Source organism: Rutilus rutilus, assembly GCF_951802725.1.
Source record: "Rutilus rutilus genome assembly, chromosome: 20".
In the NCBI taxonomy this organism is placed as follows: Eukaryota; Metazoa; Chordata; class Actinopteri; order Cypriniformes; family Leuciscidae; genus Rutilus; species Rutilus rutilus.
This window is the reverse complement of record NC_140225.1, coordinates 32152155-32178576: the sequence shown is the minus strand read 5'-3', so window position 1 is coordinate 32178576 and position 26422 is coordinate 32152155. Positions and strand designations below refer to the sequence as shown.

Below are 26422 nucleotides of genomic sequence, written 5' to 3'. Positions count from 1 at the left end.
GTAGTGTGAACGGGGCTTAAGAATTAAAGTTACCTGACCGCAATCTAACCCTACCTAAGAGTCTCACACTGAGTTGAATGACGTCTCGTTCCTTTTTTTTTAACACTATCACTTGGGAAGAAGGTCTGTAGTGCTCCACTAACCTGCTGCACAGCAATAACTAAACAGACTCCAGACAATGCCTTAGAATATGCTTTAATCACAGACGGAGGATCTCAGACCAATTTCAGAGAGAATCCCACCAGCAAAAATAAAACAACAGTTTTTATAGAATAGGAGCATAGCAAAGGTGACCTGATTTATTGGGCTACACAATTTTTCTCCAATATGATTGGTTTTTATTCAGCAACCCTTCCCATACTAGGTAGAAGCTTTACTTTGTTACTCAAAGTCATGAGTTTATAAATGTGGATATCTGTCTAATTTAATTTCCCCTTTTGTTATATTTGGAGATGATTCAAGAATACACTGACTGACTTTGACCAAAGTGTTTGGAAACATTATTTTAGGTTTTAAAAGCATAAAAATGTTATTCCTGCAAGAAAAAGAAATGTTAGTTATTAGAATTATGATTAGTTTAAAATACAGTTTACTATTTTATTTAAAAAAAAATCCTATAAAGTGGAGTCTATATTTTTTTATCAGGTTTATTTTGATAAAAATGACACAATATAACATTAAAATTACATGCAAAGAGTTTTTACTGTTATAAAAACACTGAACGCAGAACTGAAGGTGACAGAATTAACATGAAAACACATGATCATTGTCATTGGTGAATCTGGCCAATCTTGAAACAGCAGCTGTGTCGTCATCAGAGCTATGGTTATTGGCCCATGCCAAAATGGCCAAATATCAGTAGTTTTTTATTCAGCCTGGGTAATTTCCCCCTTAAAGGGTTAGTTCACCCAAAAACGAAAATTCTATCATTATTTACTTGCCCTCATGTCGTTCCAAACCCATACGACTTGCGTTAAATAAGATTAAATAATATCGAGGTATAATTTAGGCTATTACTCACATAAACATTGATCAACACACATACATAGTGCTCATCAAATCTGGTAAACAGAAGCTCAGACATGCTTGAATGGACGTAATATGATGGCAATATGATGTTATTATGTGGTCTTATTCTCCAGGTGGGGTTCATTCTCCAGGTTTCGAGGGCAGTGAGAACCTGAATTGTCAGGCTCTGATGAATGCGGATGGATTGTACCTGGTTTCCTATTATGCTTTACTGCTCAACCTCAAACTGTGCTGCTGTGACTTCTACCACAGGAAACCCACGTGTGCTCTGGTGTCTTTGGTACTCCTGAAAACCTGCTTTATTTTACCATACATTTGAAATATCTCTGAATTAACAGAAGGCCGGCCCACACTATCTGATGGCGATGTTGAATGAGCTGTGTGTGTGTGTGTGTGTGCAGAAGGAGTTTGTGCGTCAGATCCAGAGCAGTGGTGTTCTGGTGGTTCTGTCTCAGGCCTGGATCGAGGAACTCTATAACCAGGTTTTGGAGAGAAACCTCCTGGGAGAGGCGGGATACTGGGGCTCGGCTGAGGAGCAGTCCTTACCTCTCATCACCATGCTCACTGGTAATACTCCTTTGTGTGTTATGAACTGTAGAGGTCTCCCATGAGCAATTATTGGTTCAAATCCTTGGTGTGAAGGATTAAATGTATAACATACACAATCAAACAAAAATGTATTCAGACACCTTCAACATTACTCACATTATATCAGTTTTTTCACTATAATTTAGAAAATGGTAATAAAATATGACCAGAACTCAGAGTTATCAAATCAGTTGATATTTCACTGGTTTTGGCCATCCTTCTGTTAGACTGTCTCACAACTGAATTAGGTTGAATATCTGTCAATTTAAGTACACAATTAGATAATACCAATTTAGGCCAACCAATTACCAAGCAATGCTTACTTTTGTTCAGTCTGTGGTGTAAAAAGAGCATTAGCAATTAAAGAAAAAACACTTCAGCAAAACATGATCAGGTCAAAGTGTCTGAATAATATTCGGTCCCATATTTTTATACATTTTACTGGTAGTCACTGTATGAAGAATATTTGTGTATAATATGTCACAGTTTACTTTATTTTGCTCTCCTCACTTAAGTGTTGTGCCGGTGTCTGAATAATTTCTGGTCTGACTGTATATTATGTTTGTGTATGGTGAATTGTCAGATATTGATGGACTGGGCAGCAGTGCTATTGGTGGTCAGCTGATCAGAAAGGCCTCAACACAGTCGCCCTTTACCTGTGACAAGAATGGCAGTGACAACTTGGTGGCAGGTACTGCATAAATGCATATCCACACACACATTCGTAATGAGGTTACAGAGGTTTCTTTTCTTTGTCAGCTCTCAAAACAAATGCACTTGTGTAGTTGATCTGACATTTGATATGATGAACTATTAAAACTATTTTAAACATTTTTTTTTTTTTTTTTTTTTGCATAATTAAAGGTTTAGTTCACCCTAAAATGAAAATTCTGTCCATTTGACTACAGTCGTTCAACCTTAATGTTATGAAGCAACGAGAATACTTTTAGTGCATAAAAAGAAGAAACCACATCTCTTACACTGTTTATGTTGTATCCACACTACATCGCTTCTGGGTTCTACGTCAGAATGCCGACGCCAATTGGCCGACGCTGTTCACGTGACCACCATGACACATGCGTGTGATGCTCACGCAGGAGCCGGCCAATAATAAGCTGACGTTCTGACGTAGAACCCAGAAGCGCTGCACTGTGGATACAACATAAACAGCATAGGAGACTGACAATAAAGTCGGAAAATCCATGTGCCTAATCATGTTGTGTATTTCAAAAAGAAGAGGGCCAAGCACCGAACCCTGAGGTACTCCGGTGGTTAGTCGATGTGACTTAGACACTAAGATACCCTGAAACATCTACTTGTAATGACTCAAACCAGTGCAATCTTTGGATATCCAGTAAAGAGAGGAAGGGCTAGCGGATCTAGTGATTTATTTTGTATTAAGTCTATGGAAAAGTCCAGCAGAAATAGTATGCATAATCTTCAGTGACGGATAGCAAGGTAGTCTGGCACTTGTAGCCTGACTAATTGCTATCTCGGATGTTGTTCTCTCTCATATGAAGAGGACAGATGAGAATGTCTTAAAGTTTGTGAGAATCTGAATCCATGGAGAAATTGTCAAATCACAAGCTTTGACAACACAGGGTCAAGCAGGCATTCCCTCATCATGGCCTCTATTCTTACAGGTGTGGTATTTGCCCGCTTTATCCTGACCGGCTGCTGGAAAAACCTGATCGACACGCTGTCCATGCCGCTCACAGGGCGCATGGCGGGAAGCTCTAGGGGTCTCGCCTTTATTCTAGGAGCCGAGGGAGTTAAAGAGCAAACTCAGAGGGAGAGAGACACCATCTGCCTTAGCCTGGATGGTCTACGCAAGGCTGCGGCTCTCAGCTGTGCTCTGGGTAACATCACATTCATTCGTTTTTATTTCTTTTTATACAAGCTTCTGCTTCCTTTATATCTTCAAACATACATCTATAAAAAATATGTAGGTAGCTAAAGCCTTTCGAAAGACTTGGAGACAGAAACATCTTGTTGTAGATGCTTTACCTGACTTATGTATTGATTTACTTGTTTTATTTTAAATTTGCCTATGTGTTTTCTATACATGTATAGAATGTTATTTGTTAAACCCACATGAGTTGTCTGCTGATAATCTTGGCCAGGACGCTCTTGCAAAAGAGATTTTTAATCTCAATGTCTTTATTTCCTGGTTAAATAAAGGTTATAATAATTTCCGTTCAGTTACAGTGCTCCCATTATAGGACACTAATGGAAATGGTGTGTCTGCTGGCACTTAATTCTCTGTCATTTAGGTGTGGCTGCCAACTGTGCCTCAGCTCTTGCCCAGATGGCAGCAGCATCATGTGTTCAGGAGGAGAAAGAGGAGAAAGAAGTGGGGGAGACTGGAGATGCCATTGCTCAAGGTAGTCGCGCACATTTAACATGATCATACTGTGTTCAGAGTCATGTGAAGGAATGCTATGATAATATACTTGTATTTAGTTCATTGCTGTGTATTTGTTCTTTGACTGATACTGTGCAGCTTTTGCATAAATGGTTGGGATAAACTGGAAGCAAAACTAAATGTATTGCCAGGATTCATGCTGGGCATTGATGGTGTGGGAAAGGAAACACAATCGTTTTGATCAAAACTAATTTGTATTACTTCCTTACAAGTTCCTTATAATTCTCATAACATTAATATTGTAGTGAGACTATCTCAAGCCCAACAAGTTGTTTACTTGGTAATACTTCACAATAAGGTCTCATTTGTTAACATTAGTTAAAGGAATAGTTCACTTAAAAAGGAAAATTCTGTCATCATTTACTCACCCTCAAGTTGTTTCAAACCTGTATGAGTTTCTTTCTTCTGCTGAACACAGTTGATGGACCCCATTGACTTCCATAGTAGGAAAAAAAATACTATGGAAGTCAATGGGGTCCATCAACTGTTTGGTTACCGACATTCTTCAAAATATCTTCTTTTGTGTTCAGCAGAAGAGAGAAACTCATACAGGTTTGAAACAACTTGAGGGTGAGTAAATGATGACAGAATTTTCATTTTTAAGTGAACTATTCCTACATGAGCATCAATGAACAATATATTTTTACAGCATTTATTCATCTTTGTTAATGTTAGTTAATAAAAATGTTCATAGTAGTTCACAGTGCATTGAAATGTTATGTTAGTAAATGCTCTAAGATTGACAAATGCTGTAGAAGTATTGTTCATCATTAGTTCATGTTAATTCATGTAGTAAACAAATGAAATCTTATTGTAAAGTGTTAACGTTTAATGTAACAAATGAGTAAATGCCCTATTTGGATATATGAGTGCATTGGTGATCATTATTAGTGAGTTATTAATAGCTGAATTAACAGTTCATTCAAATATTGAACTTACTAACCTCAGATCATCAGTTACTTCAAACCCAGTTGCACTTATGTTTAATGAACGTGCATGTGTCTGTGTTGCAGTAAAGCAGCGTGTTGAACAGAAACTAGAGCAGATGGGCCGCTGTCAGGGCGTGAGGCTTCACACGGCTCATGTGCTCTGCATGGACGCTATACTCAATGTGGGGCTGGAGATGGGCAGCCATAACCATGACTGCTGGCCTCACGTGTTCAGGTAAAACACTCACGAACCAGGATCTGATCTTACTGTCCAGTCTTTAGTAAAGTAATACAATTGCTTTTAGGCCTGTCACCAGATTAAAATAATTCATCATGATAACTCATTAATTGTTTGCAAGTAATCTGACATTTTGAAATTACTCAAATTTGCAAATTTCCTTTCACACTGTAGTAATGCATTCAGTTCTTCTTTTAAGGAAAGAAAACGGTATATTATAACTATATATGTAGCAGCACTACTATGATGGTCTTCTCATTATTGATGTATTTCGCTCATGCTGTTGGTTGAGTTTTTCTTATAATTAAACGCTATATCGCAAAACATCTACATGAGATTTTACTTTTAAATCAGTACATTACCGTGAATCAAATCTAGCTATCCACTCCAGTGAATGTACTCCAGTCATGGTCACTCGCATGCTGTTTGTCATCTATCAAAATGTTTTAATAAAATACAGTACTTTGCAAAAGTCTTAGGCACATTAGTATTTTCACCCCAAAAAGTGGTTTTAAGTCAGATATTTGCTGTAGTGTGTCAGTAGGAAATATTAGTTTACATTTCCAAATATTATTTTTGCCATTCATTTTTAATAATCCAGTGATATATTTGAATGTTCAAGGAGTCTGACAGAAGCCAGTATGATGCACACAGAGATCTGATCTCACCATCAACGAGTCCGTCTGTGATTACATGAAGCATTTATTTATTTAAAACAGCTTTTGAACTCGGTACACTTGCACATAGTTTTTCAGGTAGCTTTGCAGGAAGGTTTCTTCAAGCGTCTCGGAGACGTTCCCGCAGTTCTTCTGGATTTAGTCTGTCTCAGTTTCTTCTGTTTCTTCATGTAATCACAGACGGACTCGATGATGGTGAGATCAGATCATACCGGCTGTTGTCAGATTCCTTGTGCATACACAAATCTCACTGGATTATTACAATTAATGGCAAAATTAATGTTTGGAAATGTAAACTGATATTTCCTACTGAAATACTACAGCAAAAGATATAAATAACTGACTCAAAACCATTTCTTTCGGGCGAAAATACTAGCGTGCCTAAGACTTGCACAGTACTGTATTTAGGTAAATATTGCTGTTTATTTAAATGCATTGTTATATTGGTGCATATGAATGAATACTGTATGTATTTTTTCTACTGTATTTTACTTGCGTTAAACATTGTAAATATACTGTACTTGGAAAAGTACTTGCCTTTTAAGGCATTTTAGAGTAAATGCATAAATATAGAGTTATAGTATGTCAGTGTTAAAATGTTTTAACGTATTTAAAGGTGCACTGTGTAATATTTAGGGGGATCTTTTGACAGAAATGCAATATCATATACATAACTATGTTGTCAGTGGTGTATAAAGACCACTTTGCTTAATGAACCGTTATGTTTTTATTACCTTAGAATGAGCCATTTATATCAACAAACACACCGCGGGTCCCCTTACATCATTTCTACGGTGGCCCTGAACGGACAAACGCTTTTCGTCACTATGTTGTTCTTCGTGCAGAGAAGCGAGCTAAAGTCAGCGAATAAAACACTGACACAATGATGAACAAGTAACAATAATATTCGCAATAACATATCGTTTTACGGAATAATTAAACATAATTTCTCAATTTATCTTTGTATCTTTGGCTACTCTCTGCTGTCTCAGACGACGACATCACTTCCTGTCGGCCACTGTAACTTCTGTTGGGTGCAGTTCGCAACCTCACCACTAGATGCGGCTAAAAATGACACAGTGCAACTTTAAATTAGATCCAAAATCAAATAAGCGGAAACTGAGTTTGTTTTAATATTCCTCAGAGTGATTGAGTATGTTAGTTCACTGGAGCACACACACTTCAGTGACGGCGGCTCGCAGCCTCCGATGGCCATCACACAGGCAGCGCAGGCCGTAGCCGTGGACCTGGAGCTGGAGATGAGCGGAGAGGCCAGTCCAGAGCTGGAACTGGGTCTCAGCCATCCCGTTATCCAGCCGCTCTCCATCCAGGAGCTCCTGAGGGAAAGCAGTCGCGGGAAAGCCACGGACCTGCGGGGGGGCAGTCTGCTCACGGGCACCAGTGTGGCCAAAGCCGTCTGCACTCTCTCCACACAAGCGGACCGGTACCAAACTAACATAATCATTTCTCCCCACCTTCACTTTTCCATTTGACTTTAGGTTAAGCAGAATGTTTTATCAACAACATGGGATAATGTTAATTATACAGTGTGTAATCAGAATTAAAGGGATAGTTCAACCAAAAATGAAAATTAGCCCATGATTGGCTCACCCTCAAACCATCCTAGTTGTATATGACAGTCTTCTTCCAGACGAATACAATTGGAGTTATGTAAAAAATGTCCTGGCTCTTCCAAGCTTTATAATTAGTGTAAATGCCACGTTGTATATTTACCCATTAGTCCATCACTTTTCCTCTCACATGTCTGTTTATTTCTGCATGTTTAACATGTAATTGTTGTGAATGTCCCGCAGGCTGTTCGAGGATGCCGTCAGTAAACTCAACCTCGTGGGTCTCGTGGGTTTCCTGCATCAGCTCAGAAAAGCTTCACAGTCTCAACTGTTTGATTCGGTCACAGAAACCGGAGACTATTCCTTAGCCATGCCAGGTACACAAACAATACAGAGTACACTTTCCACCAACAGAATACCATCATTTAGGCTACATTTTCAATGCAGTTACATGCAACTTTTTATTTTTATTTTTTATAAATATCTTTTTTTATTTTTGTTTATTGCTATAAAATAATGAAGCCAGAAATAATCAAGGTTTTCAGAACCGTATTCAGACAAGTTCCAGATTTTAGTATCAGAGTTGAACCAAGTTCTAGTCTCATATACAACTAATATAAAACTATTCGAGAACTATTCAGCTCACTTAATATTTAGTTTGACCTCCTGGAGTCAATGAACCACATTTTCTGAAGGTTATGCGCCTTATTTCACTAACGCTTGAAAAGGAACAACAATTTTTTAGGAGTTTTAAAACCCATGTTTTCCTTCACCTCATTGTGTTTTCATGAAAGGGGAGGCGAAGTCGACCCAGGACAAGCGCAGCGCCCTGCACCTGTTCCGGCTGGGAGAGGCCATGCTTCGCATCGTGAAGAGCAAGAGTCGACCTCTGCTGCACATGATGAGGGCCTGGAGTGTGGTGGCGCCGCACCTGGTGGAGGTATAGACACAAACAACCCTCATGTGGATTATACATCCTTAGGGCCCTATTTTAAGGATCTAAGCGCATGGTCTAAAGCGCACTTAGGGCGAGTCCGAATCATCTTTTTGCTAGTTTAAGGACGGGAAAAATGTTCGTCGCGCCAGGCACATGGTCTAAAAGGGTTGTCCCTATTCTTTTAAATAGAAATGGGTGTGTTTTCAGACCAGCTGCCCATGGGCCTCAGATGGGCGCAAATGCATTTGCTATTTAAATAACGTGGCGCAGGACGTGAAAATGATAACTGCGTTGGACTGAAACTAGCAAAAGGACACTTGCGTCACGCCGGGTGTATGATAGGGCTCTTAGTGTTGCGATGAAATAGAAGCTTTTCTTCTGTATTGTGACGTACATCCGAGCGTACCGGATTATCGAAAAAGAAAAAATGTAAGGCGGGGACTTGGTTCTGTGCATCGGTTGTTGATTGGATGTTGAGAAGTGGGCGTGGCACTCAAAAGTGGATGCAGATGAATGCGAGTTTTAAAGTCGGCATGAAACGCAAGTTGCAAGTCTTTTCCTCTTTATCATGCTGTATGTTTGAGTGAAATGACTTCTGGAACAAGAAAACAATTTTTTGACTTGATTTTGTCTGTGGGGAATTGATTGGATGGTTGTGGTTTGCTATTGGTGGATCTCAGTGAGTGACAAGTTGTGAAGAGAAGAGATGTCGCTGCAAGAGGGAGGGGAAGTTATTCTAATTCAAGATTATGAGGCAAAAAAATAAATATATAAATGATGTGCATGGATGAATAATTTATAATAAACGCTTCAATATTCCTTAAAAAAACACAGTAATTGTCCATTTTGATTTCATGACTTTAAGTAGACTAAATGATTGAGTCCTGCATATGTCACCACAGAGAAGTCCAGTTATGACATTGACTAAGCATCATAAGCTCAAAACGTAAAAAAAAATACGAATAAATGTTCATTTTTTTAAAGGGGAAAAGCTTCATTCTTAATCAGTTTTTCTGCTGACATGAGATGAATCGAGCAGTTGGGTTCTGGAAGGATTTTTCTTTTCGTTTTCTCCAAAGGGAAATTGATTTGAGCAATAACGTGTAAATCTTTCATAACAGAACAATATATGTTTATTCAGGCTGAGGCATTGTGTGTAAACATGATGATTATTGTAGTTCCAGACTAAATGTGAGCTTGCACTTACAGTACTCATCACTTGAATTCAAATGAATTTATTCAAATGAATAAAAACAGAGAAATGCAAAATCAGAATATTATGCAAAACTGCAACACTTAAAGGAGAACTCCGGTCAATTTTAACATTGAGCTCATTTTTTTGTACATTTGGAGTGCTGTCAATACAGAGAACAACGACAAAAATCGGTGTTGCCTACACCGAGTTATTCTATTTTTAAAATTTGCACCCTATTGACTTCAATGGGGCAAGTAGTAAGCCTGCTTTTTAGCCTCTTAACATCCTTTAAGTGTCATTACAAGTGCACAGAAAATGTGAGTGATTCCTTCCGAGTGAACACGGGTGGATCTGACTGCAGTAGATGTTAGAGATATTAATAAAAATGAAGTTAATTCAGCCAGCGCTCATACCTTTGTTTACGTCCTGTTTTCGGTGGAAGGCCATAGTAGTCGATTGTCGAGTTCACGCGCGTGATCATAGGTACTAAACCTATGCGCGTGAACTCGACAATCGATTACTATGGCCTTCCACCGAAAACAGGACGTAAACAAAGGTATGAGCGCTGGCTGAATTAACTTTATTTTTATTAATATCTCTAACATCTATTGCAGTCAGATCCACCCGTGTTCACTCGGAAGGAATCACTCACATTTTCTGTGCACTTGTAATGACACTTAAAGGATGTTAAGAGGCTAAAAAGATTTGTCGGGGCGCCACCTCTCAAACCTGCATTGCCCCCCCCCCCCCCCCCCCCCCCTCCTTTACTATCGGGATGATTCGCCCTACTACGAGTTCGTTTACCATCGAAATGGCTTCGAAGCTGTTATATTAAGGTACAAATCTTGCATAGTGTACCTTAAATATGTTAAATAACAGAAATGTACTTTATGTATTTAATCTCACTTTATGGAACAATGTCTTTGCTGCTGACCTTTGCTGATCCAGTTCAGCTGTACGAATAAGCAAAAATGCCTTTAGTTAAACATCACATTTGTATTGCTTAAGTAAGAACAGAGATTGTCTAATAAGGCGAGAGCTTCCACTCTCAGTCAACTTCCGGCTTCTGAACTGGTTGCAGTTCCACTCTGGCTCCACATGAGGGCGCTCACAGGACGAGTGCAGTTCCACTCTGGCTCCACATGAGGGCGCTCACAGGACGAGTGCAGAATGAATGGAGGTCTATGGCGCTATACCCCTCAAAATACACTTTTCTCAGGATATCATTTTTTGTCTAGTAATTTGAAGGTTGTATGCGAAAGGAGATGCAAAGAAATTACACATTGCTGGGTGTTAGATTTTTTAGAGTCACTTATTTGCTTTAAAAAGTCTTTTAAAATGTCAATGACGTCATACACACGACCAGAGACACTGCTTTACGGCAATCCTTCAGTCACTCTGGTGCTTTCGCGCTCTGCACTTTCTTTTCTCTCGAGGCATCGACAACACAGCTGACACAGGGAAATACACGTGCTAGAAGAGTTTTTTAATTGTTGTTTTAAAAGACCACGCCGAAAATACACACACACACGATGCCATCAAGCGGTATCTCTGGTCGTAATCAGTCCTTCACTGACCAATCAGCGTTCATTAGCAGAATGCTAGCATGTTATGGGCAACAACATCTCAACCTGTAAGAAATCGAAAGGACACAAGTACTCGTTCATTCAACTTTCGACCTATAACCCATGTTGAACTTGCAAAACCTACAATCAAATCTGAGATTTCTCAAAGGCAATCGGGTGAAAGAGACACATTTAGCCGTATAGCCCCATAGACTCCCATTCATTGTGCACTCATGGGCGATCGCCCCCAGTGGAACTCTGGAGGAACTACAACCAAAATTCGGCACAATAGGACTTAATAGAGAGTGGCCAGGCTCTCCGTAGACGGGCTCTGGTAAGAGTGTTAAAATTTCTTCTCCTGCATCCTATTTTTCTGTGATCTAGAATGGCAGAACAGCTGAAAGGTTTGTTTGAGCTGCGCCCTCTACTGTACAGGTGTGAATTTGTATTCACTTATTCATTTCACTTTTGGTGTGAAAGGGCCTTTGCATTCGTCAAAAATATAACTTTTTTTTATTTATTTTTTATTAAAAAAAACAAGCCAGTCAAGCCCAGGTGAGAAAAAAAATAACGTAATTCCCATTTCTTTGACTTTTTCCCCCACAGGCGGCCTGTCATAAAGAGCGCCACGTATCCCAGAAGGCCGTATCCTTCATCCATGATGTCCTGATGGAGGTTTTGATCAGCTGGGCAGAACTGCCACACTTTCATTTTAATGAAGCTCTCTTCAGACCTTTTGAGCACATCATGCAGCTGGAGCTCTGCGACGAAGACGTCCAAGATCAGGTCTGACATTCTGATAAATCACATGACCATGAAGGATGGCTTAAACAAACATCTAGCGTAGCGTCAGTTCTGGCAGGTCACGTTAGTCAAGCTGATCCTCTACCTGTAAGAATACGACGCCTATCACTGTATACATATATAAGCTCCTTCAGTATTATCAGCAGCTATGGCGTTTCTCAGGAGGAATTACCCTCCTCCCTCCCCAGCTCCTCCTCTCTCAGTCAGGATTTGGCCTTCTGATTCCCCTTGAATCAGACTAAATTCTCGAATTATCTTGTACATTAAAATCTTGGTTTAATGATATCTGCAGTACATTCATGTTGGTTCTGTTCTAATACCCTAAGGGGGTTCTCGCCCAGAACAGAACCATACCGCCAATCCTAACTGTATGCTAACTGTCAATCGTATTTGACGATAGTGGTCCTGACAGAACTGTCTAAGCGTGTGGTAAACCCTATAGTGTGTTAATGGCAGCATCTGTCTGTTATGGCACACAGGTGATAACATCCATTGGAGAGCTGGTGGAGATGTGTTCAGCTCAGATCCAGTCCGGCTGGAGGCCGCTGTTCAGTGCTCTCAGAACCGTGCATGGAAACAAAACGGATATGAAGGATTACCTGATAGGAGAATATTCTATGGGTCTGTGAAGTTTACTTTATTGTTAGTTATTTGTGCAAAGAATTTTTTTCCCTTTGTATATGTTTTTATATATCCTGCATCAATGGACAACATGCATTATAGGGGTTTTACCTCACTGTGTTCTTGTATGGCGCAAACCCTCTTAACTTTAGCATTTTTATAAACCACATATATATATATATATATATATATATATATATATATATATATATATATACAGTGCTATGCATACGTTTAGACACCCATGCTAAAGTTGACTAAAAAGAGGAATAAAAAATCATCTTTTGGAAATTGAACTTAATGCCTTAATTTAAAAAAATAGGAAAAATCCAACCTTTAAAGACACCAATTTTCTTTGTGAATGAATAATGTATCGTAAATAAATAAATGTTCTTCCTTAAAATACAGGGTGCATAAGTTTGGACACCCCTATGTTAAATTCCCATAGAAGCAGGCAGATTTTTATTTTTAAGTTTTTTTTTTTTTTTTTTTTTTGGATACTATGCATCCTGATAAAGTTCCCTTGGCCTTTGGAATTAAAATAGCCCCACATCATCACATAGCCTTCACCATACCTAGAGATTGGCATGGTTTTATTTCAGTTAGCCTAATAGCTAGTTTGATTTGCATTGAGAGATGATCTTATGGAAAGTACCCCATGCCAATCTCTAGTATGATGAAGGCTATGTGATGATGTGGGGCTATTTTAATTCCAAAGTTACATTTATTTATAATATTACTTGAATATACAATTATTTCAAGTAAATATTGTTCATTAGCATAACTATAGTCTTTTGATTGCACAGCAAATTTGCGTGGTTAATAAAGACTTCACGGTTACAGGTGTGTATTTTGCAACAGCTTCAAACGCAGCTTATGCAATAATAGTTTAGGGGCGGGGCTATGTGTTTGTCCAACCAATGGAAGGTGGGGAAAGTGTTTGAAGCTTGTTTGAACATTTACATTTTTGTACAACTTCATTTGGTGCCGACAGTGTGGGAGAATAATGTACAGTAACTTTACTATGTAATTTGGTTATTCATGAAAAAAAAAAATCCATCTTCTAAACCAATTTAGTTTCCCAAATACACTGATAAACCTGTAACAATGATTAATATTGTAGAGCATACATTCACCATGCTTGTTACATCAGTATCTCCGGCTACTGTGGCGTGTGTGTGTGTGTGTGTGTGTAGCTGAATCAATCTGAAGTGCATTCCTGCTTCATTCTTCCTATATGCAGGGAAGTCCCAGGCGCCTGTGTTTGACGTCTTTGAAGCCTTCATTAACACAGACAACATTCAGGTGTTTGCCAACGCGGCCACCGACTACATCATGTGCCTTATGAAGTTTGTGAAAGGTTTAGGTGAGCTGCTCTTTTAAACAGTGTGTTTTGCTCCTATTGATTACCAGATAATTGTTCACTTTAAAGCTGCAGTCCATAACTTTTTTGGGTTAAAAATTATAAGTGCGTAACCAGCCAGTGTTCAAAACTCTCTGCTTGCTTTAGCTCAATTCAAAATGTTAAGCTTGTAATAATGTTTTTAACTCCAGTGGTACTGGTGGATTTCCACGGGAAATTCGAGCGTGTCTTTGTGTCATTACGTCACATCTGTACACATAAAGAAGAGTCTCGGCTAGTCGGCTATGAGTGTGAGGATGCTGGAGGTGGAGATTTATAGCCTTTTCTCACAGCACTTGATATAATTAAACTTATGTATTTGATGGTGGATCCAGAAAGGTTCAAACGACAATCACCAACTGGAGATTCACCTGTTGTAAAACGCGAAAGACTTCGGACTTCGGAGCGGCTACAGAATAAAAGAGACTGACACCGGCCCATGCGAAAACAAGGATAAATATCGGAAGGGCATGAAATGTAATCACGCAATACTGATGTTATTAACATTAACAATTTGACAACAAAGTATAATTTGCACGGTTTGATGTGATATGATAAGCGATCGTTAGATTTAATCAGCGCGATTTACTGCAATGCTTTTTTTACCCTTAGTTGGTCAGAACAAAAGTGGATGTTGTGATGTTGTGTAGAATCTGTGATTGCGAACGCCAGGATCCACACCGGCGGCGACTGACAGCCGCACACTCTCCTCAAAACATTGGATCCGTGCCGAGGCACAACCCACGTAAAGTTGATACTTCCACGAATAACTGCAGTTGCAGATTTCGAACAGAGATGGCGACAAAGAGGAAAAACTACGGACTGCAGCTTTAAATTAGAAATGCACTTTATATTAGATATGATTGTTCGACTTCGACTGATATGGATTATTTTACATTTCCGATAACCTATTTTAATTATTGTTTTAGTCCTTATTTTTGATAGACATATTTGATACAAAACCATGAAACTTCAAATCTTGTGCATTTCTCATGATGGTTAATGTACATTTTTACAAACAAGCATTAAAAACTGTTATGATAATGTTTCCTGTTGAACACATAGTGGTGTAATGACATTGGTTTGACATTGGGTCCCATTCTTAAAGATATTATATATTAAAAACCAATAACTGATTAAGTTGAAAAATGGAAAGAAAATGGAATATGAAAAAAAAAAAGCAAACTGATTATGAGTCTATATTATGGAAGCTTGTTTCCAGCACAGAATAAAAAATAGATAAATAAAAAGGCAGTTGAGAATTGCGTGTTATAAAGTCAGAATTGCGAGATATAAACTCACATTTGCGAGAAATAAACTTGCAATTCTGACTTTTTGTCTTGCAATTGTGAGTTTTCATCTCACAATTCTGACGTTATTTCTCAGAATTGCATGTTATAAATTCAGAATTGCACGATTTAAACTCGCAATTGCAAGACAAAAAGTCAGAATTGCAAGTTTATTTCTCGCAAATGTGAGTTTATATCTCGCAATCCTGACTTAACACACTACTGGTCAAAAGGTTTAGATCGGTACGATTTTTTATGTTTTTAAAAGAAGTCTCTTCTGCTCACCAAGGCTGCATTTATTTGATAAAATATTGTGAAATATTATGACAATTTAAAATGACTATTTTCTATTTTAATATATTTTAAAATGTAATTTATTCCTGTGATCAAAGCTGAATTTTCAGCATCATTACTCCAGTCTTCAGTGTCACATGATCCTTCAGAAATCATTCTAATATGATGATTTTATGCTCAAGAAACATTCATTATTATTATCAGTGTTGAAAACAGTTGTGTACAATTTTTTTTTTTTTCAAAATTCTTTGATGAATAGAAAGTTCAAAAGAACAGCATTTATTTAAAATAGAATATTTTCTAACATTATAAATGTCTTTACTGTCACTTTTGATCAGTTTAGCTCATCCTTGATGAAAAGTATTGATTTATTTTATTTCTTTCCCCCAAAAATAAAATTAAAATTCTTACTGACCCCAAACTTTTGAACGGTAGTGTTTAATGTAACAAAAAGCTTTAGATTTCAGATAAATGCTGTTCTTTTGAACTTTCTATTCACATAGAAAACAGCTGTTTAAATTGTAATATTTCACAATAATACTGTTTTTGTTTGTATTTTTAATCAAATAAATGCAGTCTTGGTGAGCAGAAGATACTTCTTTTAAAAACATAAAATTTTTTACCGATCTAAAGCTTTTGACCGGTAGTGTATATCTCGCAAATCTGAGAAATAAAGTCAGAATTGTGAGACAAAAAGTCGCAATTATCTTTTCCAATGTGATTCTGTGTCGGAAACAAGCTTCCATCCGATGTAGTGAATGAGACGTGCTGCATGTGTGCTGATCTGCAGGAGAAGTGGACTATAAGGAGATCGGGGACTGTGTTCATGTGAGCGGCTTCAGCTCCACAGATCTGTGCCTGCCTGCCCTGGACTATCTGAGGAAATGTTCACAGGTGGGAAAGATGAACGGATTTCTGTCCGTGAACCATGTACACACTTTCAAACCTTTTTTGTATTGTGGATTTGGGTCAACGAATGATTTTTGCATGTAAAAAGAATAACATGTAGTTTGGTGTTTTTCATGGATTATTTTGCAGCTGCTTGCCAGAATCTATAAGATGCCGTCCAAGCCGGTTTTCTTGGGCGCGCGTCTGGCCAGTCTCCCGATGAGGGCTCAGGAGAGATCCGTGAGCAGCGAGGAGGGCATGGACTGTGTTTTAGCAGAGTTTGACGACGATACAGGTCATTTATTTATTTTTTGAGGTATCATTCATATCAAGATGACACAAATGAATACGGGTTGAGTTGCAGTATATGGTAGGGGTGTAACAACATGTGACCCTGGATCACAAAACCAGTCACATGTCGCACGGGTATATTTGTGGCAATAGCCAACAATACACTGTATGGGTCAAAATTATAGATTTTTCTTTTATGCCAAAAATCATTAGGATATTAAGTATAGATCATGTTCCATGAAGATATTTTGTAAATTTCCTACTGTAAATATATAAAACATTTATTTTTGTGAGTGAATGCTGAACAGTCGTGAACATAAATGCACAACTTTAAAGAAGATTTTACATAGCATTATTTATGTAATTGCAATTGCAGTGTAAATATATTAATGCTACTTCTGATGCCACATCTGTGTTAGTCAATTATTCCTTACTTGTTAACGTGAACTAAGAATGAACAATACTTCTACAGCATTTATTAATCTTAGTTCATGTTAATTTGAACATGAACTAATACATTATTAAAATCAAAAGGTGTATTTGTTAACATTTAGTTAATGCACTGTGAACTAACATGAACAAACAATGAACGGTATTTTTTTTATAACTAACAATAATAAATGTAAAATATATATATATATTGCTCACTGTTAGTTCATGTTGGTTAATGCATTAGCTAATTAACACAAACAAGACCTTTTTGTAAAGTGTTCCCTCATTATCTACTAACAGTTTCTTCGATCTAACCTGAGTGTGATATATTCCTGGCCTGGTATATTGGTTGTGTGTGTGCTGGTCTGATCCAGGTGTGTGTGTGTGCAGGTCTGATCCAGGTGTGTGTGTATGTGTGCAGGTCTGATCCAGGTGTGTGTGTGTGCAGGTCTGATCCAGGTGTGTGTGTGTGTGTATGTGTGCAGGTCTGATCCAGGTGTGTGTGTGTGTGTGCAGGTCTGATCCAGGTGTTGTGTGTGTGCAGGTCTGATCCAGGTGTGTGTGTGTGTGTGTGTGTGTGTGTGTGTGTGTGTGTGTGTGTGTGTGTGTGTGTGTGCAGGTCTGATCCAGGTGTTGTGTGTGTGCGCAGGTCTGATCCAGGTGTTGTGTGTGTGCAGGTCTGATCCAGGTGTTGTGTGTGTGTGTGTGTGTGTGTGTGTGTGTGTGTGCGCAGGTCTGATCCAGGTGTTGTGTGTGTGTGTGTGTGCAGGTCTGATCCAGGTGTTGTGTGTGTGTGTGTGTGTGTGTGTGTGTGTGTGCAGGTCTGATCCAGGTGTTGTGTGTGTGTGTGTGTGTGTGTGTGTGTGTGTGTGCGCGCAGGTCTGATCCAGGTGTTGTGTGTGTGTGTGTGCAGGTCTGATCCAAGTGTTGTGTGTGTGTGTGTGTGCAGGTCTGATCCAGGTGTTGTGTGTGTGTGTGTGCAGGTCTGATCCAGGTGTTGTGTGTGTGTGTGTGTGTGTGTGTGTGTGCGCAGGTCTGATCCAGGTGTTGTGTGTGTGTGTGTGTGTGTGCAGGTCTGATCCAAGTGTTGTGTGTGTGTGTGTGCAGGTCTGATCCAGGTGTTGTGTGTGTGTGTGTGTGTGTGTGCAGGTCTGATCCAGGTGTTGTGTGTGTGCGCAGGTCTGATCCAAGTGTTGTGTGTGTGTGTGTGTGTGTGTGTGTGTGTGTGCAGGTCTGATCCAGGTGTTGTGTGTGTGCAGGTCTGATCCAGGTGTTGTGTGTGTGTGTGTGTGTGTGTGTGTGTGTGTGCGTGCGCAGGTCTGATCCAGGTGTTGTGTGTGTGTGTGTGCAGGTCTGATCCAGGTGTTGTGTGTGTGTGTGTGTGTGTGTGTGTGTGTGTGTGTGTGTGTGTGTGTGTGTGTGTGTGTGTGTGTGTGTGTGTGTGTGTGCATGCGCAGGTCTGATCCAGGTGTTGTGTGTGTGTGCAGGTCTGATCCAGGTGTTGTGTGTGTGTGTGCAGGTCTGATCCAGGTGTGGATCCTCCTGTTGGAGCAGCTGACGGCAGCCGTGTCGAACTGTCCTCGACAGCATCAGCCTCCGACACTCGAGCTGCTGTTTGAGCTTCTGCGGGAGGTCACACACATCCCAGGTAAAGCGTATGTGAATATCACAATAGTGTTGGGAATCGAAAATCAATTCCAATTCTGGAATCGATTACTTGAGGTCAGGAATCGGATACTCGACGACCAGCAGCAACATGAGAGCCCACCTCCTTCTGAAAACATCATTGCCTGCCTATTGACATTGACTGATACACTGCCCTCTGGTGGACAGAACATATACAACTTAAGTTTGATACCAATATAGGTCTTACTGAAGGCATTTAATGGTCAACATATCGTTAATAAATATTCTAATATTCATATTAATAAACAAACAAACTTCGAATATGATTTTTGGGCAAAAGTCAAAGCCCTAATCGGAATGAATTCAGTCCGATTGAAACAAGAGTTGTGCATGTAACCGTAGCCAGTGTGATGTTCCTCGTCCTCCTCCACAGGGCCTGGTTTTGCCATCTTCTCCGTCATCCAGCTGCTTCTCCCCGTCATGTCTCTGTGGCTCCAGCGAAGTCACGGCGAGCACTCGTACTGGGACATCGCAGCGGCGAACTTCAAGCACGCCATCGGACTGTCCTGTGAACTGGTGGTGGAGCACATTCACAGCTTCATACATTCAGGTAAAACTCTCAAATCAATAATAGTTTTGCTGGATGCGGATTGTACTCAAGCTAAAGACGACTGTGACGTGCAGGAGTCGTACAGTAAGCCCTCGTGAGTCTAATATATTGATGCTCAAAGTGTGTATGTGCGCTCTCGACGCACTGATTGGACACATTTCAGCACATTCACGTCGTTTCCACACACATTCAGGATAATGTTCTCATCTGTCATGTGTATGTAGCTGAGTTTAGTAATTCTGAATGGATCCGTGTACTGTAGGTTTATGCAGTCAGGTCAAGGCGATCGTTTTAGGTTTTTATTTTTGGCGTCTCCATGTGGTCATGTTCGGTATCGCAACTTGACTTTTCTAAAATTTAATAACACTATGCAAAAAAATAATCAAATAGGCTTTATTTCTGTCAGGACCACTATCGTCAAATACGATTGACAATTAGCATACGGTTAGGATTGGCGTTATGGTTCTGTTCTGGGCAAGAACTAGCATGAATAAGAGCAATAACCCCCTCAGGGTAAACAGAACAGAACCAACATGAATGTATTGCAGATATCATTCATTAATTTTAATGTACAACATAATTCGAGAATTTAGTCTGATTCAAGGGGAATCAGAAGGCCAAATCCTGACTGAGAGAGGAGGAGCTGGGGAGGGAGGAGGGTAATTCGCTCATGAGAAACACCATAGCTGCTGATAATACTGAAGGAGCTTATATATGAATACAGTGATAGGTGTTGTATTCCTATAGGTAGACGTGGATCAGCTGAGAGTCACTGATGCGAGCTTGACTAACGTGACCTGCCAGAACTGACGCTACGCTTGATTTGCTCAACACAAAACCAGGGTTATTTAACATTATTTTAAACTGAAAATGAAATGTAAAACAGGTGTTTGCTCTCGACAGGTTTCATGAGGTTCAGCCGACTAATACCTGATGTGTGTAATACGTGCCATGATATATACAGATATGTGCAGGAGTTTTAAGTTGGTGACTACTATAAAGTGTGAAAATGTGATGTGTGTGTCTAATTATAAATTGTATTACTTTATTTGAATTTTGTAGATATTGGCTATGAGAATCTGATTAACCTGATGCTGAAAGATCTCTTCAAACTGCTGGTGTCCTGTGTGGCAGAACCAGCCGAGACCATCTCCAGAGTGGGCTGCTCCTGTATTAGGTGAGTGTGTGAGTGAGTGTGTGTGAGCGTGTGAGCGTGTGAATGAGTTTGTTTGTGTGAGTGAGTGAGTGAGTGAGTGAGTGAGTGAGTGAGTGAGTGAGTGAGTGAGTGAGTGAGTGAGTGAGTGACAAAACATATTGAACTGCCTACATAGGCAGCATAGACCGCATGATTATTCTTTTGGATAAATTGTAAGGCAGCATCTTAAAAAGCTTTCAAGCTCAGTGAGAAAGTCCATCCAAGCATCAGCAGCTTAAAGTCAAACTACTCAAATCACTCTACCGTGTGACAATCACTCACTGAAGAAGGCTTGAAGTTAAGCTGCAAATATGATTAGATTAGTTCATTCTGTTTTTAGTTTATCATTAGTGTATGTCTCCAGTGGACACACTGCGTTCTGAAGTGTTGTGTGTGATTTCCAGGTATGTTCTGGTGAGCGCAGGGCCTGTCTTCACGGAGGAGATGTGGAGGTTAGCATGCTGTGCCCTGCAGGACGCTTTCTCTGCTACCCTGGAGCCTGTGAAGGTGACGCTCATAATCAGTGTTGGGGGAAGTTACTTGTAAAGTAATGCATTACAATATCGCGTTACTCCCCAAAAAAGTAACTAATTGCGTTGCTTAGTTACTTTTTATGAAAAGTAATGCGTTACATGTCTTTTTCTCACCTGGGCTGGGCTTTGTTTTTTTAATAACATCAAAAAAAGTTTGCAAATGTTAAGGCCCTTTCACACCAGTAGTGAAGTGAATAAGCCTCAGACTGAAGGAAATGCATATTCACTCCTGTACAGTAGAGGGCGCCGCTCAAACAAACCTTTCAGCTTCTGCTGTTCTCGATTAAAGAACAATAGGAGACAGGAGAACGAAGTTCAACACTCTTATTTCTAAATCTAATCTAAAGTAATTTTTGCTTATTAGAATGATTGAATTAGATCATTGAAGGTCAGCAGCAAATACATTGGTTAATAAAGTGAGATTATTTGTGTAATTTAATATAGTTAATTATAAAAGTTTAGCGTAAAATTCTGAGATTGCATTTCACTGTTTTTATTCATTTTGAGGAAGACTGAATGTTTTCGTGCACGTGAGATGAGTAAATGCATGTTCACATTTAGTCTAGAACTACAATAACCATCATGTTTACACAGTGTACACACACACACACACACACACACACACACACACACACACACACACACACACACACACACACACACACACACACAACACCTCCTCACTTTATTTCTCTCAACATGAGGACAGGAGAGCTGTCAGTCAAAAAATGTGCACAAGTAACTAGCGTTACTTATTTGAAAAAGTAACTTAGATATTTTGTTGTACATTGAAAAAGTAATGTGTTACTTAACTAAGTTACTTGTAATGAGTTACCCCAACTCTGGTCATAATAACATGACTGAAGTCTCCACTGTCCACAAGTCTTGCATGAGCATTGACAGAAACCTGTTCTCTGTAACCAGGGTCATTTGCTAAGCCATGAGGCCTAAACTGCGCTTGCCAAGTGTAAATGGTTTGGATGTGTTAATGGAACAGGGTTTTTTATCTTGTGAAGCGGCAGCCGTGTAAATGAAGACTGCCTATTAAATGGACAATAGCAATAGAAGGAGACAATAGAAATACATCATTTTTATATACACATGAAAATCAGGGCTCGACAGTGCGTTTCACTCACAGTTGCAACTAAAAATAGATGTGTGCAAACTGTGAAGTGTATTTAGGAGCATGTGTGTGAATAAAAACATCCCCATGGGTTCGTAAAAAGTCAAAAAGTTTAATGAATATTTAAGGTTGTAAAAAGTCTTAAATGGTGTAACCAATGTGTTCATTATAATTTAAAGGCGTCTTAAATTTTGGGGATGGAAAAACAGGAATCAGCCTAATTAATTATAGAATTGATTATCACACCTAAAAGGTTATGATTGAATTTAATAAACGTGAGCGCTGCACGTTCAGAGGCAAAGTGTGTGCTTTCAGAGCAGTTTGCAATCCTAGATCGTCATTAATTGATTTACTCTTAAATTAATTATGGCAATGTTTACTTCATGGTGTTTATATTGAAATAGGTTGTAAGAGTGAATTTCTTAGTGTTTCATTGCTTTGACTGGGCACCAAAATACCAATAATAACCAGAGAAAAAAAGCCTAAAATAGACCATGACTCTTTGCATTCTGATATGCATAACGTTCTTCTCTGGATGAAGATAAGAGTGGGGGGGGACGTCAGAATAATGTTCATGAGTTCATTCATGATGTTCATCCGTGGTCGTCGAGCTCATGCGCACTGTGGTCAGAGCGGTATTAATGTGATTAAGGTCTGTTAATGTCTGTTTATTGCGTTTAAAATCAGCGTACACCTCATATCTTAATGTGATTATGAGCTTAATCTCAGTTTGATTGAAGTATTGTGTTTTCATGAGGTTTAATCACATTATTGCCAAAATCCCATTATAATCGCATTATGAGTGTGCCTGGAAGCCCTTTATTAGGAAAGAACAGTCCATTTTTCATTACACCCTTAAAACGTTGCCCTGTGCCTAACAGAGCTGCGGGGTTCACTGATATATTGTGCAGAGCTGGCTGCTAATGCTAACCACTAACCAGTTCATCTTTCATGACTGTTCATAAAAGTGATAGGGTTGGGAGCAGGCTTCACTCTATGTTTTTTTAGATTTTCAGAGTGCTGGCCTTATATAACACATATGAAACAAAGTAAAGAGGCTGCACTATGCATATAAAACGTTTATTTTGCACAAACGCGTTTCGGCGTGTGCCTTCTTCAGTGTGCAATCAGAAAAGCTTGTGACCAATCTTAAATACCCACACCCATTGTCATTGACACACCCATCATCGTCATCATCATCAAATAATAATATTAAAGTGATACCGGGACCAATGGTGTCACTATATACTGCAATATAATACTCATAATACATAAAGAATTTTAACACATTCAATACACATGTGGTATTAACCTGCATTTATAAGAAGCAGCTTAGTGTCAGATCTTCATTCATCCCGTGCGGGATGCAAGTGTTCAAATTAAAAATATGCCAAGCCTCTCGCTGCAAGAGGAGGTTCTCACGGTCTCCACCTCTTGGAGGCTGATTGACCAGCTCCAAGCCCATAAATTTTAGCATGTTGGCATTATGTCCCACAGAATTAAAATGTCTTGCAACTGATGATTTATCGTCATTCTTTCTGATGGCACATTTGTGTTAGAAAATTCGGGTTTTCAATTGTCGCTTTGTTTTGCCCACATAAAATAAACCACAAGGACACGTTAGTAGATACACAATAAAAGTTGATAGACATGTGATTCTGCCCTTTATTTTATACACCCTGCCTGTTTTTGGATGTGTGAAGGTATTTTCTGTGATCATAAAATTACAAGCAGCACAATTCAAACATTTGAAATTCCCGTGTGGTATTCTAAAGGGAAAAGGCGGGTGAGTTGGCGCAGGAAGATGCGAGCGCACTAGCTGATCTCTGAGGTTGGGTGCACGTTTATAGCAGCTGCGCGGCGGATCTTGGAACGTGTCGCCCAAGTTCGGGTCACTGCTTAGAATGTGCCAATGGCGATGCACAATATTCTTTAAGCTATTTGAAATCTGACCATAAGTGGATACACATGTCACTGTAGTGTTAGCGTTATTCTGATCGGTCCGTTTGGTCAACAGATCAGTACGTTGGATGCTGCGTGCGCGTTCCAAACAGTCACGTACTAAATTATATGTGTATCCCCTGTCAATAAATCTTTGACATAATTCATTCGCTTGTCGCTCAAACACCTCATCATCATCACAAATACGGCGTACTCTTAATAGTTGACTGTAGGGCAAACTGCGTTTGAGAGCAGGTGGATGGAAACTCTGGAAATGCAGAAAAGAGTTACGATCCGTTTCTTTACGATAAATTTCAGTGTGTAACACATTCTCTACTTTCCTCACTTAAACATCCAAAAAGGGTGACACTAAGCTGCTTCTTATAAATGCAGGTTAATACCACATGTGTATTGAATGTGTTAAAATTCTTTATGTATTATGAGTATTATATTGCAGTATATAGTGACACCATTGGTCCCGGTATCACTTTAATATTATTATTTGATGATGATGACGATGATGGGTGTGTCAATGACAATGGGTGTGGGTATTTAAGATTGGTCACAAGCTTTTCTGATTGCACACTGAAGAAGGCACACGCCGAAACGCGTTTGTGCAAAATAAACGTTTTATATGCATAGTGCGGCCTCTTTACTTTGTGTTCATAAAAGTGAGAATTAAGAATGGTCCGTAGGCGATAAACTAAAGAGTTGAGCTTTCTACATCTAGACTTTGTGAGGTTCACACAAGCTGTTTCTGAGCCGATGAAAAGTGAAAAGCTTGTCAGACAGGCATGAAAACAAGAGTCATGGAAAGATTTGCCTCTAAAGCGTTGGAAAATCGCATTCCTACTACATCGGTTTGAACATGAAAATTCATTGTTACTGTGTATTTAAACACATGCTCTGCAAACCGTTGTTTACGTCAATAGATTGAAGCGTAATGCTCAGCAAGTCTTCGGCCACATGTGGTCTGTCTCGTCTAATATTCAGGGTGTAATCTGCTTTGAGGATTAGTGTTGTGCTATTTTCTGGAAAGAAGTAAAATGGTGCTACCGTCAGGAACTTGAATACAATCGTGTGAACTTAATGCTTTCTGATAATAGCAAAATCACGAGACTTTAGATTGCAATTATCTTAATGTATTTCTTAGAAATCTTGGAAATCAAGTTTCCTAAAGGCTGTGCCAGTAAGCCATTGTTTTGCTTCTGAAACAACACTGTCTCCCTCAGCCAATGGAAGTTGGACGGAACAGTCGGTTTGTCTGACAATGGCAGGATGAGGAGGGTGTTTTTCTTTCATTTAGTGCTGCAGATGGAAGAAACAGTATTGACCTTTTAAGCAGTACAAATGCTCATAGACTGAGGGGATTGAGTCATTTCCACGAAATCAGTTCATTCAAACATTGGGAATCTACTTGGCTACAGTGGCTTTGTGGTTGAAATGATGGATAAATAAAATCGGCTTTTAAGCCACATCAAAACTAATACATTTACATTGAATATTATCAAATAGCTGAACATTATTGGGGTATTTATTTAAGCTATATCATCCAGCCATAGACTAGAGATGCCGAACACTGTAGTGAATCTGGTGGACAGAATCATAGGTTTTCCTTGTATGATTTCACTAAGACTTTCACACACACACACACACACACACACACACACTGCTTACATGCTGATGCTCTTTTGCAGTTATAAAGCTGCTGCTATAAGAAATGTTGATATAGGTCAAGCACAGTACGGACAGATGCAAGAGCTTTATTCATGCGAGCACTTAAAGAGCTTGTTCTGTACGACGTTTTTAATGGGGAGAGGATTCATGTGTCACGTGCATATAAACCAGTGAAGCTTTGATTTGCACTGCAACTAGTTTCATCCAAAAAAAAATTTTAATCTAATTATTTTTAATATAAAATATACAGTAGTGGCCAAAAGTGATGTTCGGAGGAGATATTTGTTTTTAATGACCCTACAAGTTTCGATTATACCATCAGAATATGAGGAAAATACTTTATATTTGTTTTAATATTTTCAGTATGAGTGAAGACCAAAGCCCAAGTTTGGTTAAGGTATTTATCTGAAAAAATTATTTGGCAAAAAAGCCAAACAACAGCTACAGATTTTATTTTACTATGAGCTTTTAGTTTTTCTTTGCATTTTTTGCAAAGGAAAATCGATACATTAACTAGCCTAGTCATACACAATCAGTTATTA

The 26422-nt window shown here is 39.1% G+C and overlaps 1 protein-coding gene across 1 annotated transcript in view; it reads left to right on the top strand.

Moving 5' to 3' along the window:
- Positions 1-26422, top strand: part of arfgef3 (ARFGEF family member 3) — a 58954-nt gene that overhangs the window by 20311 nt on the left and 12221 nt on the right. The window contains exons 13-30 of the mRNA XM_084391442.1: positions 1143-1309; positions 1431-1596; positions 2201-2308; positions 3261-3476; positions 3891-4001; positions 5056-5206; positions 7031-7330; positions 7701-7834; positions 8252-8397; positions 11761-11940; positions 12438-12579; positions 13823-13945; positions 16355-16458; positions 16603-16747; positions 18695-18823; positions 19235-19411; positions 20474-20588; positions 21011-21113. Of these exons, the coding sequence (XP_084247568.1) occupies positions 1143-1309; positions 1431-1596; positions 2201-2308; positions 3261-3476; positions 3891-4001; positions 5056-5206; positions 7031-7330; positions 7701-7834; positions 8252-8397; positions 11761-11940; positions 12438-12579; positions 13823-13945; positions 16355-16458; positions 16603-16747; positions 18695-18823; positions 19235-19411; positions 20474-20588; positions 21011-21113 (2717 nt within the window). The remainder of the gene's footprint in view (positions 1-1142; positions 1310-1430; positions 1597-2200; positions 2309-3260; positions 3477-3890; positions 4002-5055; positions 5207-7030; positions 7331-7700; positions 7835-8251; positions 8398-11760; positions 11941-12437; positions 12580-13822; positions 13946-16354; positions 16459-16602; positions 16748-18694; positions 18824-19234; positions 19412-20473; positions 20589-21010; positions 21114-26422) is intronic.